This window comes from Pinus tabuliformis, chromosome J (genome assembly GCF_031772625.1).
Source record: "Pinus tabuliformis cultivar Carrire ecotype Pingquan chromosome J, CPIR1, whole genome shotgun sequence".
Taxonomy (NCBI): domain Eukaryota; kingdom Viridiplantae; phylum Streptophyta; class Pinopsida; order Pinales; family Pinaceae; genus Pinus; species Pinus tabuliformis.
In genome coordinates, this window is record NC_142295.1 from 57,664,488 (window position 1) to 57,679,119 (window position 14,632).

Consider the following 14,632-nt stretch of genomic DNA (forward strand, 5'->3'; position numbering starts at 1 on the left):
CCCTATGTAAAACGACAATGGATAGAGAATCAGCAGGGCATGGGATAATGGAGGATCTAAGTGGGATTGCTGGTGCGATAAATTCCAGGTCATCAATCGAGAATCTTCTCTATTGTCACAGGTTTCAAAGGTGGCGTTGCAGGGGAAAATCATATGCCCATCCTGCAGAAAATTAAAAGGCCCATTAAATGGGCTCCCCTGGCATGACGGCGTAAAATTGGAATGCTATGTTTCTCCCGAGTTGCACAAATTAAGCGCAAGAAAGATTTTGCCTCTATCCATTCGGGGAAACCAATGGCAGCCATAAGGGGAATTTTGAGTCTCAAACAACAAATGTAATTAACATTAAAAGAACCTTTAGATTTGAAATTATCATTAAAAGAACCATTAGATATTAGATTTGAGATGATGATGTTATTCCAAGAGATTTGAAATTAGATATTAGATTTGAGATGATGATGTTATTCCAAGGGTGAATACTTTTTTTAAGGGAAAAGAAGAAAACTACTTTTTTAATCGTATTTTTTAACTTTTTACTGAAATATATTAAGAGTTTACAAAAATGTCAAGTGTAGACACCCCGATGTGGAATTTATATTAAATTCCATGTGCTCACTTTGCACAAACATTTTCAAAATTTCGAATTAATTTTCAAATTTCGAATTTCTTTCTTTCTAGAGTAAGATTTTTTTTTCTTAACTTTCATTTAAAAATTTGTAACTCTTATTTTATTATTTTCCTTCCAATGCCATTTTACACCTCAAAATTCACCTAATAAACTATATTTTTTTTTCACTTTCATTTAAAAATTTGTAACTCTTATTTTATTATTCTCCTTCCAACACCCATTTTACACCTCAAAATTCACCTAATAAACTATTAATCTTACTCCAATAGTGGGAAGGCAATACAAAGGATGGGACTCAGGTGCAAAACCCGACAGAACCCGACAGAATGGAAGCTCCAGGTCAAATGAAAATTGCTCTTCTGACCAGGGGACTTGACAGCCACTCTTATTTTATTATTTTCCTTCCAACGCCATTTTACACCTCAAAATTCACCTAATAAACTATTAATCTTACTCCAATAGTGGGAAGGCAATACAAAGGATGGGACTCAGGTGCAAAACCCGACAGAATGGAAGCTCCAGCCCAAATGAAAATTGCTCCTCTGACCAGGGGACTTGACAGCCTCTCAACTTAATGGGACACCCTCATGGGCATTCTAATGACTCAGAGGAACAAAATCTATGAACTATGAATTAGAACTGGAAATAAGAGGATTAAAGCAAATTGAAGGAAATGCAGGTGCTGCAATAGGGAGGAACTGGAACTTCTAAGGCAGTGGCATCTACTGCAAACTCAGTGCACGTTGCCTCAGCTGGAATATCAGACCTGAACCCGGTAGATCCTTTAGAGAATATAATAATCTTAGATGACTAGTTTAGTTCCTCTTCTCTCAATTTTTGCAAATGCCAGCCAAATGTTATAAGGTTTCAGGCATCTTCTACAAACTCTATATTTTTCAGTTCTTATGAATGTATGTAACTGATCTTGATCACAGGAGATCCGTGAGAGATCGGTGATTTTTAAATATGCTTTAGAAAATGCTGATATTGCTGTGCATCTGCATAGAATTTGCTAATATAAATCTCACAATTATTTTTACAAATTGATAGGGTTGGGAAAAAGCCATTGTTATACTGCCTCTGAAATAACCTTGCTAGGTTACCCTTTACAATCAAGCTTCTGTATAACAAAAAATTTAAAAGCAAATATGCTGCAATAGAAATCTGACTTGCAACTTGTGTAAGCAAAAACAAGTGACTAGATACCTTAATCGAGGTATGCATGTCTTAGAACAGAAGTAACATCATTGGAGTAGCTAAGCGTCTAATTACAATGAGCGAGACTATTGATGTATCATCTGCTCATCAAACAAAACATCATATAGTCGAAGGGAAAGCTGTAATGTCCCTTAACATGGAATTACATACTCTGGGAATAAAAGACTACCGACTTCAGGAAAATTTTATGCCACTCCAACAAAATGGAGACAGATCAACCAATTTAAAGTGCTTACATTTTTTTATAGCCTTTTGGTTTAGAAGGAACACCCTCAAAAAGGTCCACGCGCTCTTTTATGAAATCTCGACAAGTTCTTGCAACTTTATCATTTGGGTCAAAAATAAGTGCTTGATTATATGCTTTGAGTGCAGCTTTCAGATCCTTCTTCTTCTCAAAGGCATCACCCATATTATTCCAAGCTGTTACATATCCCGGCTGAAGTTCCACAGCCTTCTCATAGTGTATGATACCCTTATCTAATTTTCCATCACTTGCATAACTGAAGCCAAGTGCATTATGAACCTGAATAGTGTAGAGAGAACATTAGAACAACACTATGAATCACTTGCGAAAGCATGGGCAGAAAGTGGATTACAGACAGAACTGTCAATAGAAGATCCCAAACAAGTATGATAAAATGACACTAGTAGCATAAAAGAGATAAACGGCCTAATATTCCATATATTAAATTTCACGCACAAAAAATTACATTAAACAATACACTAGGGATGAAGGACTAGAGGAAACAACTCTTATTTGCTTGTTTCCTTCAAAACAATGTGCATATGTAAAAGATAATTTTTAAAAAGAAATTCCACCTGTGCCAGATCTTGAACATCACCCTCCCATTTCTCGATAGCCTGTTCAAGGTATTTAGCAGCAAGAGGGTAAAACTTTTTCCTCAGCATCACTGCACCCAATTCAAAGTATTCCACTGCATTGGCTTCACCACTACGAACTCGCTCCTGTACATTTGTGCATTTTTTTTCTAATTTTAGACACAATAATAGAGAAATAATGTCAATAAGTTTGCTAGATATTTCCACATAAATGCAGTCCATGACAGGTTCTCCACTCATTTAATAAGCAACCCTCACTGCAGGTATTGTCATTGGTCCCATGCAATTCGGTTGATTGATCTTCATTAGCATTCCAAGAAGACAAATTTTGGTTAAGCAACCACGAATATCTTCTGCTCAGTAACTCTAGAGAATTTAGTATGTACGGTATAAAGATGCTCATTCATGTGGCATCCATAATACACTTTGAGCAATACTTTTAACATTGTCTTTAGAGTTCTAGTGTCGCTGATGGAATATAGTAGATGATTGACTCAACCTACTTTGTGTAAAAGAATGCCTTTCAGTCTGTAGTCTAGAACTTCTCAATATGAATATATATGCATGAAAGTATAAGATTCAATCTCACCACAGCTACATCATGGTTATCTGAAGTTTCATCTACAAAGTATCCCTACTCTCAAGCATTGCAGATTTTTCATCAAATATTCCTTAAATCAGAAAATACAAAAACTTGCACATAAGAGAAGACATCAAGAATGCATTCACCTGCAATTCTTTGGCAGCATTTTCAAGCTCTCGGCGAATAACGACTTGGCGAACAACAAAAAAGCTCCCAACCCCAAGCAAGCTAATTAATGCTCCAAGGTAAATTAACTGTATTCCAAATTCAAATAATTCACCAACTTCATAAACTGCATTTGGTGTCACAGCTTCACTAGCAAATGCAACTTCTGCAAAGCTGGAGGAGGAAGAAAATCCAGACAGAAACATCCAAGTCCAAAAATGAGAATCCAAACTGTGCTGCTTGTCCTTGCCCGGATGTAAACTCCTTCTGGAAACTTGAGACCCAAATTATCAAAGAATGTTAAAACAAGTGCCCACACTGATATTAAATGTAACCACATGAAAATAGAGAAAAAATAAATTGCATTAATGGAAAGGTATGAAGACAAGCCCCGGCCCAGCAAACATGCAAAAGAATAGGACAGCTAAATATGTTGAGAGAAATTATACTCAAAAGATACGGGTACAGTAGAATGACTGATAAATCCAAGGGATGAAGGTATGATAGTAATATGTACCTTCCGGATCAATTGCTGCCACTATACGTAGCTCCCTGTTCCCTCCAAATAACTGTTTTCTTCCAAAGCAGGAGAAGAACACAAGATTCATCAATATCAGTCTTTTGCATCACCCAAAATGTACATGTATCGTCATCATCATTGAAAGATAATTCAAATAAACTGATTCAACACATCATTGGAAGTTAAATGATGCAAAAACTAATATTATAAAAATCATAGAGCATTCCTATATTATTCATTCCTAATCAGGAATGCTCCTCTGATTGAAATTTGCCATGTAAGATATGAAAAAGGTTTCCAATTAAAGCATGGTAGGTTGTGTTTGAAGACCAACAGAGAGAGATCATCCATTATCAATTCAATCTGTTTAAGGTGTCAAAGCCTACAGATTTTAAGGAAAGTCCAGTGAAAAGTAATAACTAGATTAACCCTCTTTTATTGAAACATAGTTGACATATAACATAACTTAGTAACAAATCGGCAATAAAGTATGTTATGATAGATATAATGATATAATCTGAATCTTGACAGCTAGTTATTATTATTTAATCATAAAAGAGACGTGTTTTCTTGATACAGAAATTACTGACAGTTGTGTTATTCTTGATTCTAACAAAGCATAGCAAAAGGAAAATGTGCTGAGCATTTAGCAAAATTCACTAGCCAACTGAATTGAGGGTTTCAACTTATGTTGCACAGGCACTAAAGAGAAGTCCCCAGCATTTTTCCCACCTCCAAGGGACAAAGGACAGCAGGAGATGTCCCATGGGACATAGGGGCATACCCCACATCACCAGAATGTTTCCCGAAACATTCTGGGGACATCCACCTGCAAATCCAGATATCCCTCAACCATACCAAGAACATCTATCGAATCCCTCTCAAAATTGGCACCTCTTAAGCATTTGTTTCATGACATTTAAAAAAAATGCCTTTACTGTCATTTTACTTCGCATGCTTTAGATTTCATGGTCCTTGCTTGCAATTACAACTGTGTCCATAGTTTGGCCTTTCCCACCAGCTAGGCAAGTTAGCATTACCTGGTTGCTCCAAAGGTAATTCGGAGCATGGTGCACTTCAGCAGACTGGCACACTCAGCAGATTCATATAGCTCCAACTTCTTGCAGCATGGAGTTTTGTGTTTGGGGATTGCAGCAGCATCAGACCTCTAAGAAGGTGCAGTAGTAATAATCATTCAGTATGAGTGTATGGCACATGCATGCAGTAAGCATGCATGTGCTATGATTAGACTTTCAGTTCCAAATTTAGAATTCCAGTTTCCCATGAGATTTAGAATCGCTCTTTCATATTTAGATGAGATTGCTTTTCTCACATTTAGACTAAGCTCTATTATGTTTAGAAGTAATGTTCCAGTTTGCAATAAGGCATATGCCTTTTCATGTTTTAGCAAGTGATCTTCTGTTCTAGTTTTAAAGCACTGTGTACGAGAATGTTTCCTAGAATAAGTTTGGTGCTGATTCCAAGGAAAAAACATGCATGCATGCTTGTTTTCTCCTAACTGGGTACTCCGTCTTAGGAAGAGTATTGTCATGCACAAATGGGCACACTGCACTAGGAGAATAGACTCAGGGTTAGGTTTTTCATGCTGGGAACATCACCGGGACTATCCAGATACATTGTAGCCACAACCTTCATCTATAAAAGAAGGCAGTGTGGGTGAGTTATTTATTCCAGTTTTGAGCCAGTGATTTCAGTTTTAAGCGAGTGTTGCAGTGTTTTCTAATGCCTCTGTTCTCAGTAATATAGATTTGCTGACTGTTTGAGTAAGAAATGTACTTACAACCCAGTAATTGTTTTCTAATACCTCTGATCTGAGTAATATGGATTTGTTGAGTGATGACACTGTTTAGTATGAAATTTGCTTACAATTCAGTAATTTTCATAACATTATTATATGTAGGAAGTGATATGTTCTAGTTTTAGAGTGCTGTGCATGAGAAGGTTCCGGGAATAAGTTGGATGCTGATTCATAGGAGAATGCATGCATGTATGCTTGTTTTCTTCTAACTGGGCAGTCAATCCTAGGAAGAGTATTGCCATGCAGGAGTGGGCATACTGTTCTAGGAGAATAGAATTAGGGTTAGGTTTTTCATGCTGGACACGTCACTGGGACAGTCCAGATACATTGTATCCACAGCCTTCATCTGCATCTATTAAAGAAGGTAGAGTGGGTGAGTGATTTAATCCATTTTTGAGCTAATGATTTCAGTTTTGAGCAAGTTGAGTTTTGCAGTGTTTTCTAATACCTCTGTTGTGAGTAATATAGATGTGTTACGTATTTGAGTATGAAACCTGCTTACAATCCAGTAATTTCCTTACATGTTTTATATGTAGATTAAAAGTTAATACAGGTGGCTGTTCTGATTTCTTTTCTTAAATTATTATGCAGTATCTACACTTGTGAACTAAGTCACATGACACGAGGACACGAGACACGGAGGACACGTAAATACGAGTATTCAATACGAAACGCAGCGACCTGGAAACAGGACACGAGGGACACGTTTTATATTTATATATACACACCGAAATATAGTTTTTTATCCATATTAAATTGCAGGCTGCAGCTTATCTAATCAAATTAAAATATAATTACTTCAAAGTTCACATTTCGTGGGCTTAAGTCGAGGAAGTTGTTCCAGATGATGTTGGGCTTATACAAGAGCTATCCTCTTTTTAGAAGTGTCTTTGCATGAGTATGTGGAGAATAATGATAAGAAATTGGTATAAATCTGCCTTAAATCCTAAGTATCTCTCACACTTTGGGGTAGTAAATAATTATACATTGGAAATGATTCCTCTTGCAAGTTAAATGGATTGGTTAGTCAATGAATTAATACTAGTATAGGAAGGGATTTGGAGTTTAACTAGCATGACATTTAATAGTATCATGGAATTTCAGTTTGAAAGAGGGCACAACCACAACATATTTCCATATTATTACACTTTGTGATGTGGAGGAACTGTGTAAAGGATCAAAGAAATGCAAGAGTGATGTGGCAAATTAAATGTAGTGTCTAATTAGTGATGAGAACAATAGTTTGAGAGAGTAAGAAATATGATCACATGCATTCACATAAATACTAGTTGGTTGGTTATAGAAATACCTATGCCAAATGTAAAATTAAAATAAATCACAAATATAAGAAAGAATTAAAGATCAATAGTCATATTAATGGCTCCATGCACTTGTTTATAAATATAATAGTGATTGACCTAGCTATATATCAAAACTTTTTCTTGACTTTCATGGATCATTCTATGCCATATGCAAACTATGATCCTCTCTCCACGCTCAATTTCTAGAATATAGCCCTAGAGGCTACCAAATTCAAATAAACTATGGTATTCACACAAGTATATCACGATATGGATGAAATTCACTGTCGACTATATTATGCTTATCAATTATTAACCTTCTACCTGTATAATAAATAAAAGAGAAATGTCTACCTGTTTGGTCCGAGGAGGGTATCACATTTGCAGCAGGTGGGTGGACAGAAACTGAATGCGTTGCATCCAGTGATTGGACAGAAACTGATTGCGGACAGAAACTGATTGCATTGGTGCCGGTTGTTGAACAGAAACTGATTGCGTAGTTGCTGATTCAGATATTGCAGGCATTTGTTGAACAGAGACTAAAGGCGTTTCAGCCTGTGGTTGAACAGAAACTGAAGATGTTGCAGCCGGTAATTGAACAGAAACTGAAGGCGTAGCAGCTAATTCAGATGTTGGGCTTATACTCGAGGAAGTTGTTCCAGATGATGTTGGGCTTATACTCGAGGAAGTTGTTCCAGATGGGCTTTAAAATCTATGTTACCAGGATTCGGATACGGATACGGATACGGATCCGGATCCGGATCCGCTAGTTTTTTGAAAATGCAAGATCCGGATACGGCAAGGATACGTCACGTACAAAAAAATAAAATATAATAATATTTTTAAAATTTTAAAAAACACTTTAGAGTTCAAAAATCAATTACTCCATTGAACCATCAAACACTTTTAGAACCGAAACCATTAGATATATTATGAATAGGAAGACTGAAACACTGAAATGATGCATCATCCGTCATACAAAGTAACAAAAAAGATCATAATATCATAAATGTTAACAGTAAATACATTTACATATCTTCAAATGGATCTCTATCTTCTGCATATTGCAACTCTACATCATGAATAGATGATGGGGGTCCTGGAATGTAGGAAGTTGCATCAGTAGGTTGGACTGGTGGTGGAACAATGTCCTCAAGTGGGTTGAGGTGAGTCATGGCATTTAGTGTCAGGTTCAAGTCAGAGATCTTAGGCTCCACATCCCACATCCTATTCGGACCTTTTTTATACTCTGGTTCAACATGTGATAGAAGACGGAGGTTGGAATGAACATAAACAAGATCCTCAGCCTTTGCCGCTCCCAGCCTGTTTCGCTTCACTGAATGGATGAAGCCATATGTACTCCAATTCCTCTCAGCTGATGAGGAACTAGCAACCTGTGATAATAACTTGGTGGCTAAAGTAGAGAGATGAATGCTATCCCCACCATGGAAGCCCCACCAAGTAATAGGATCAAGATGTCCTCGATCGTCCATAGCTACTGGATCTGAAAAGCTACCTGTAGACTGTACAAACCCTCCAAATTCTTGGCGGACTTCTATTGCAACTCCCATATCTCTATAAATTTTCCTCAAAGCTATTTTGTATCCTTGTACCACTTCAGAATCCTTGTTTGGTGCTGTTCTACCTGGTAAAGACAAAACTTTGGAATGATAGTATTTAGGGTGCAATGCATATGCCAGAAGGTGTAATGGTGTGGTCATTTTGTTCCACCTTTCTGTAACTATGTCTTTCACTAAATAATAGAATGTTTCATCAAGGTCATTTTCACTTGCCCTGATAATTTCCCTTATCCTCTCTAACATACTATCAATGTTTTCATAAACTTCCCCCAAGCAAGGTGTATCTGTATCAAATGCCCTGATCAAGGTCAAGATTGGTTCAGTGAACCGTAGAAGATATTGGACCTTGTCCCACCATGCATCATCAAGAATGATGGACTTGATATTTTGCCCTCTATCAGAAGTGGAAGTCCTCCATGATTCCCAAAGAGGGTCAATGACCATTGCTTGTAATGCTTGTCTCACCTCCACAAGCCTCTTTATGACAAGAGTGTGGGAGGCAAAACGAGTTTCAGCAACCTACAAGTTTCAAAAAGTACAAAAGTCAAATCTCAAATTGAAATGAGAAATCATATATAAATTTGCAATTAAAAGAATTTCCAATACAAATAATATTGATTAAAAGAGAATACCTTTAGTAGCTCCAACTTTGCAAAACCTCTATAAATGGCTTGGGACATTGAATGATTGGTTATGAACATTTGGATTTCCTTTGCTGCTACATATATTTCATTAATCCATTCAATCTCACCAATCTTGGCAAGCATAAGGTTCAGTGAATGTACTGCACATGGAGTCCAAAAGATGTGATCATATTGACTCTCCACAATCAAACCTGCAGCTTTACAAACTTGTGCATTGTCCGTAATGACTTGGACAACATTATGTGGCCCCACACTTTCTATTGCCTCAATAAGAATTGTGGATATGAAAGATGCATCTTTCTCTATTCCACTGCAATCAATAGCCTTCAAAAACATTGCCCCTTGGGGGCATACTGCAACAACGTTAATTAATGGACGGTTTCTTTGATCTCTCCATCCATCAGAAATGATGGACACCCCTGTTTCTGCCCATGTATCCCGGATTGCCTGTAGTTGTCTATCCACAGATTGTCTTTCTGATGCCAACAAAGTAGTGCGGACCTTTTCATATCCAGGGCTTTTGTACCCTTTCGGCGCTTCATTCACTGCTTTAATCATTTGTTGCCAATAAGGGGAACGCACCAAATTGAATGCTAGCCCATTTGCATAGATGCAACGAGCTACATGTTCATCAGCTATCTCTCTACCTTGATTATTGAATGATGCTTCAAGAGGACCTAGAGTGGGCCTTTTATTAGTTGTGGCAATAGGCCTAGATGGCAATGGAGGCCTAGTTGTAGAGCTTTGCACAGGGTACTTTCCCTTAGCATGCTTCCTATCAGCAACGTCTTGCAAAGATGCATAGAATTGCATTTTTCCAGGACTCAAACCTTTGCCAAGTTTGCCATTTGCATCTTTTGGTCCGGTGCATACTTGCACCCCTGTGTTAGTTTGACCAGTGAGATGGGCCTTCACTCTAGTATATGAGCCATTTTTTATATCTTGGCATTCATTGCACTTCCATTTAAATGAACCACCTCCGGGATTTTTTCCAATAATCTCCACATACTGCCATAGAGGAGATTTTGGGTCTGTCTTGATGATTTCTCTTTCACTCTGCGCGGGCTGTGATGGCTCCATAATGATATATAAATTACGTTACTGATACTCACAACTGCATATAAAATTCAAAATATAATGTATTAAAATTTAATAATATTAATTATCCATACACAATTTGAATTAAATAACTAATATATTTATATATAGACAAAAACTAAAATATATATGAGATTTTAAAAAATTAAATATTCATTTGAAAAATTGAAAGCTACATATATTATATATATAATTATAGTAGCATTGTTTTATAAACGCTGATAATTTATATTTATAAACTCTGATAATTTAACAGGTATCAGATGCCAGAAAACAATGCTACTATATTTATAAACGCTGATAATTTTTACTAAATTAATAATTTAATATTTATAAACCCTGATAATTTATGATTGATATCATACTGAAGTCTGATAGTAATAAATTAATAATTTTTACAGTTATAAACGCTGATAATTTTCACTGTTACAGTTATAAACGCTGATAATTTTTACAATTATAAACGCTGATAATTTTAAATTTTTACAGTTATGATTTATGATTTTATCACACCCCTATAGACTATAGTCTCTACGCTAATCCGATGGTCTCTACGCTAATCTGATGGAAGGGCAGCGCCGCAGCTATTAAATGTCCGAACCAATAAAGTTATAAACGCTCCCGTGGCTTGATTCTAGAGCTCGTATTTCTAATTTGTAAACGCTGACGGCTGTGGTAAACCCAGAACCGTGGACCCGTAATAATGGTTATAAACTTATAATATATAAAGGTTATAATATATATGAATATCGACTGAACGCTGATAAACCCAGAACCGTGGACGGTGGACCCGTAAGTTGTAACAATGGTTATAAATTATAATATATAATGGTTATAATATAAAACAATGCGGCTGTAATCATATAAAATTTAAAAACAATGCGGCACATTCCAATGGCGATGATAAAATACCTTGCCCGGTTTCTGGTCCAGCCGACACAACTGGAACGCTGGGCCCCTTGAAGCTAAACGCCAAGAAACTCAGAGGTAAACGCCAAACGCTTCTGTTCCACTGTTTTTTTCTGTTCCGCCTGACTGCCGACCAATGGGGGACCACCTCACTTTAACGCAAACATCAAAGCAAAAACCCTAAACTAAACTCCCACGCATACAACGCTTTTACTTTTTCGCTTTTTCGGTTTTAAGGTATGCAGGTTCCGGCATTCGACTAACCATACGTTTCCAGGAAAGACGAGCCGTTTCCAAAAACTGATATTCGCCACGTGCCGTTTTTCCCAAGTATTTTTCCGTATCCGGATCCGGATCCGTATCAGATCCGCGGATACGGAGATCTCGGACCCTCAGCTGCCGGATCCGGTAACGTAGTTTAAAATACACATTTCGTGGGGTACGTATTCAACCGGAGGAAAAATGTTAGGGCAACGTTTTCGATCAACCGAATACTCGTTTTCCAAATGAAGGACATTACGAAAAAGCCAGAATATGTTTTACGTTTTACAGGACACGATGAAAAACGTTTTTGACGCGTTTTAGGGCCGTTTTCGTGTCCTGCACGTTAAATACGGGACATGGGACCTTGGAGGACGTGTCCTGTGACTTAGCTTGTGAAGCATACAGTCTGGAATTCTGGTTTTGAACATTTTGCTGTTTTCAGTGGTGTTTAATCACCTTTCTTCTGGTTTATGTTCACAGAGAGTGGATATCTTTGTATCATGAACTGAAATTCAATTTGGCATTTGTTACCACATACATCGCATGGTGGTCTATGCAGCATGATCCCATGGTCTCATAGCAGTTTCAGAGCAGCTTACATGGGCATATTTCATCGCACACATTGTTATAACAAAATCTAGCACCTTAGTGCAAAGCCTTCACAAAGTGCTAAAACTAGTGGAACGTTAAAAGTGTTGCCACTGTCATCTAAACAACAATTTCCCTCGTTCTAGTGATGGGCAAGTCCAACACTAGGGAGGCTTCCCTAATAGGACTTGGGACTCCTAAGGCAAGACACAATCAAATTTAAGGCCTCCTAAGTATGTATTCAATTCACCACCAAAGAAATGTATCAATCAAGGATAAGATGATTGCTCAAAGTAAATCCAGATTGGGTTTTCTATACTGTAAGGCTAATTTAGGGAGCTAATCAAATTATTACCAATACCAACAACAAAAAAAATCCTCAAACACTAAAAATCTAAAACAATACACAAGGCTGTTACAAAACTAGAATAAAAAATATTTAATTACAGTAGAAATACAAGTCACAACAGCAATAAATTTAGCCCTTGAAACAAGTTGTAAACAATTAGAAATTAGGGTTAAAACAATAGATAAAACTAGTGTTTGACTATTGCATTCTGAGAATGAAAGAGCATATAACTGGCAAACATCCAGCCTTAATTAGTCTGTAATAAAAATCAGCAAAATAAATTACGACAATAAGATGATTTTTTGTTTAAATACATGCACAATTACCAAGACACCTGGGGTTTTCTATGGCTGTTGTAAAATGCAAGATTTACTTAAAATAGCAAAGAAAAGATATAACTTTGAGTTTTAGATTTGATTAGATGGGAGAAGACTCGCGCCTAATACTTTTTTTGGACATATGGGGTCAACTAAGGACTCTGTTGAGAGAATATAGATAGATCTAGGATGATATATAGGGTTGTCCACAACAAACCCTAGAAGATCTACCTAATACCTAAGATACTCCACTAGTAATATTCCAAGGGTTTAAAGAAGAGATTTGCCCAAGAACAATATGAAAAGTATGCATCACCATTACTAGAGAAGTGAAATTACACTTAAAATCATCTACAAACAAAATCCAACAAGATTAAGTGAGTCCACTTACTCAAGAAATCATTTTCATCCATAAACCCTAGACATGAGAATCCATAAAGTTGTAAAGCCATCCACAGAATATCTCCTCAAGAAATCTCTCTAGCTATCTAAACATAGCAAATACAAAAGAAAATAAATAAAAGTAGACAAGTAGTTGTTCTCCACGAGTTGTAACAATGAATCCAAATGAGAAGTGCTTCATATGAGAGATCTAGCACCCTTGTCATTAAAATAATAGTATTTTCCTAACAAAACCCCTAAGAAAATATAAAATGCCTTTATCTTTACAAACCCTAAAGATAAAATGCCTTTATCTCCTTACAAGATAACTTCTCTTGCAAGTTTGATCTAAGTTTTCCTCAAATATTGGGGTTTAGCTCTCAAGCATATATAAAGGGATCCTTGAAGATCTTATGGCGGTTGTTACAAGATTGCACGAAGCGGGAGTGTTTTTGAGAAGCAAAGCATCAAGAGCATCATATTCCAAAAATCTTCGGAATCAAAATGTCCTCGAAGTGTCTTTATATATATATATATATATATATATATATATATATAAAATAAACATCCCAAATGCAAAATTAGTTGCGGAATATATGAAAACATGCATATTTATACATAAATCAAGCTAGAAATAGCATCGATAGTACATTAATGATTAATTATTCGAGCATCAACCATCTAGATTCTAGTAAGTACAAACAAACATCAAATTTTTAAACATATAATAGAAAGTATACCATTAGATCATTGAAATAGCTTATCTAGCAATTGTCAACACGACCAAATGGTAATGTTTACAAAATAGACCATCTACACACTTAAGTAGGAAGACTAAAAAGTCCAAATTCAAAACACTCATCTATCATCTATGGCAAATAAAGTACTGAATCTATCTACTATTCTCTCCTTACACCACCATGTTAGGAAGCGTGCCAAAATTGTGTATGGAAATGTCAAACTGAGGATCGTGCAAAAAGCTCCAATGTTTATTCATAAATGAGTGAAACATATTTATTACAAGAAGAAACGGTTGTCCAACTACGTGGGTTGTTAGTTTGCCCTACGAACTATCCATTACATATTTGCACCTAATTACTATTTACCATAATCCTAGGGTATTAAGGTGTCTAACATTCCCCCCTTAATTTGAAGGGGTGTTTGTGAGCCCAAGCATCGTTTTGAACTTTTCCAATTTTTCTCTTCCAAGTGCTCTGGTGAAGATGCTTGCAATTTGCTCATTCATGGAACAATGTGTTGATTTGCGGTAGCATCGGATGTGCTCTAGCCATGAAATTTGGTGGAGAGGTTAGGACACATGAGATCTCCAATACCCAGAAAGGGTTTGGGTAGATTCTAAACAGTTCAAGAGATATTAAATACAATTCATATTTTTAATGGAGTCCCTAAGTCTAAACTTAGGGAAAA

General features: G+C 36.5%; 1 protein-coding gene across 1 annotated transcript in view; it reads right to left on the reverse strand.

Annotated features, from left to right (window-relative positions):
- Positions 1 to 1,763: 1,763 nt before the first annotated feature.
- The window catches only part of LOC149225486 (Tetratricopeptide repeat (TPR)-like superfamily protein), a 129,938-nt gene continuing 117,069 nt past the window's right edge, over positions 1,764 to 14,632 (reverse strand). The window contains exons 2-5 of the mRNA XM_089377100.1: positions 3,952 to 4,003; positions 3,416 to 3,708; positions 2,666 to 2,812; positions 1,764 to 2,369 (exon numbers count right to left, since the gene is read on the reverse strand). Of these exons, the coding sequence (XP_089233226.1) occupies positions 2,079 to 2,369; positions 2,666 to 2,812; positions 3,416 to 3,708; positions 3,952 to 4,003 (783 nt within the window). The 3' untranslated portion in view covers positions 1,764 to 2,078. The remainder of the gene's footprint in view (positions 2,370 to 2,665; positions 2,813 to 3,415; positions 3,709 to 3,951; positions 4,004 to 14,632) is intronic.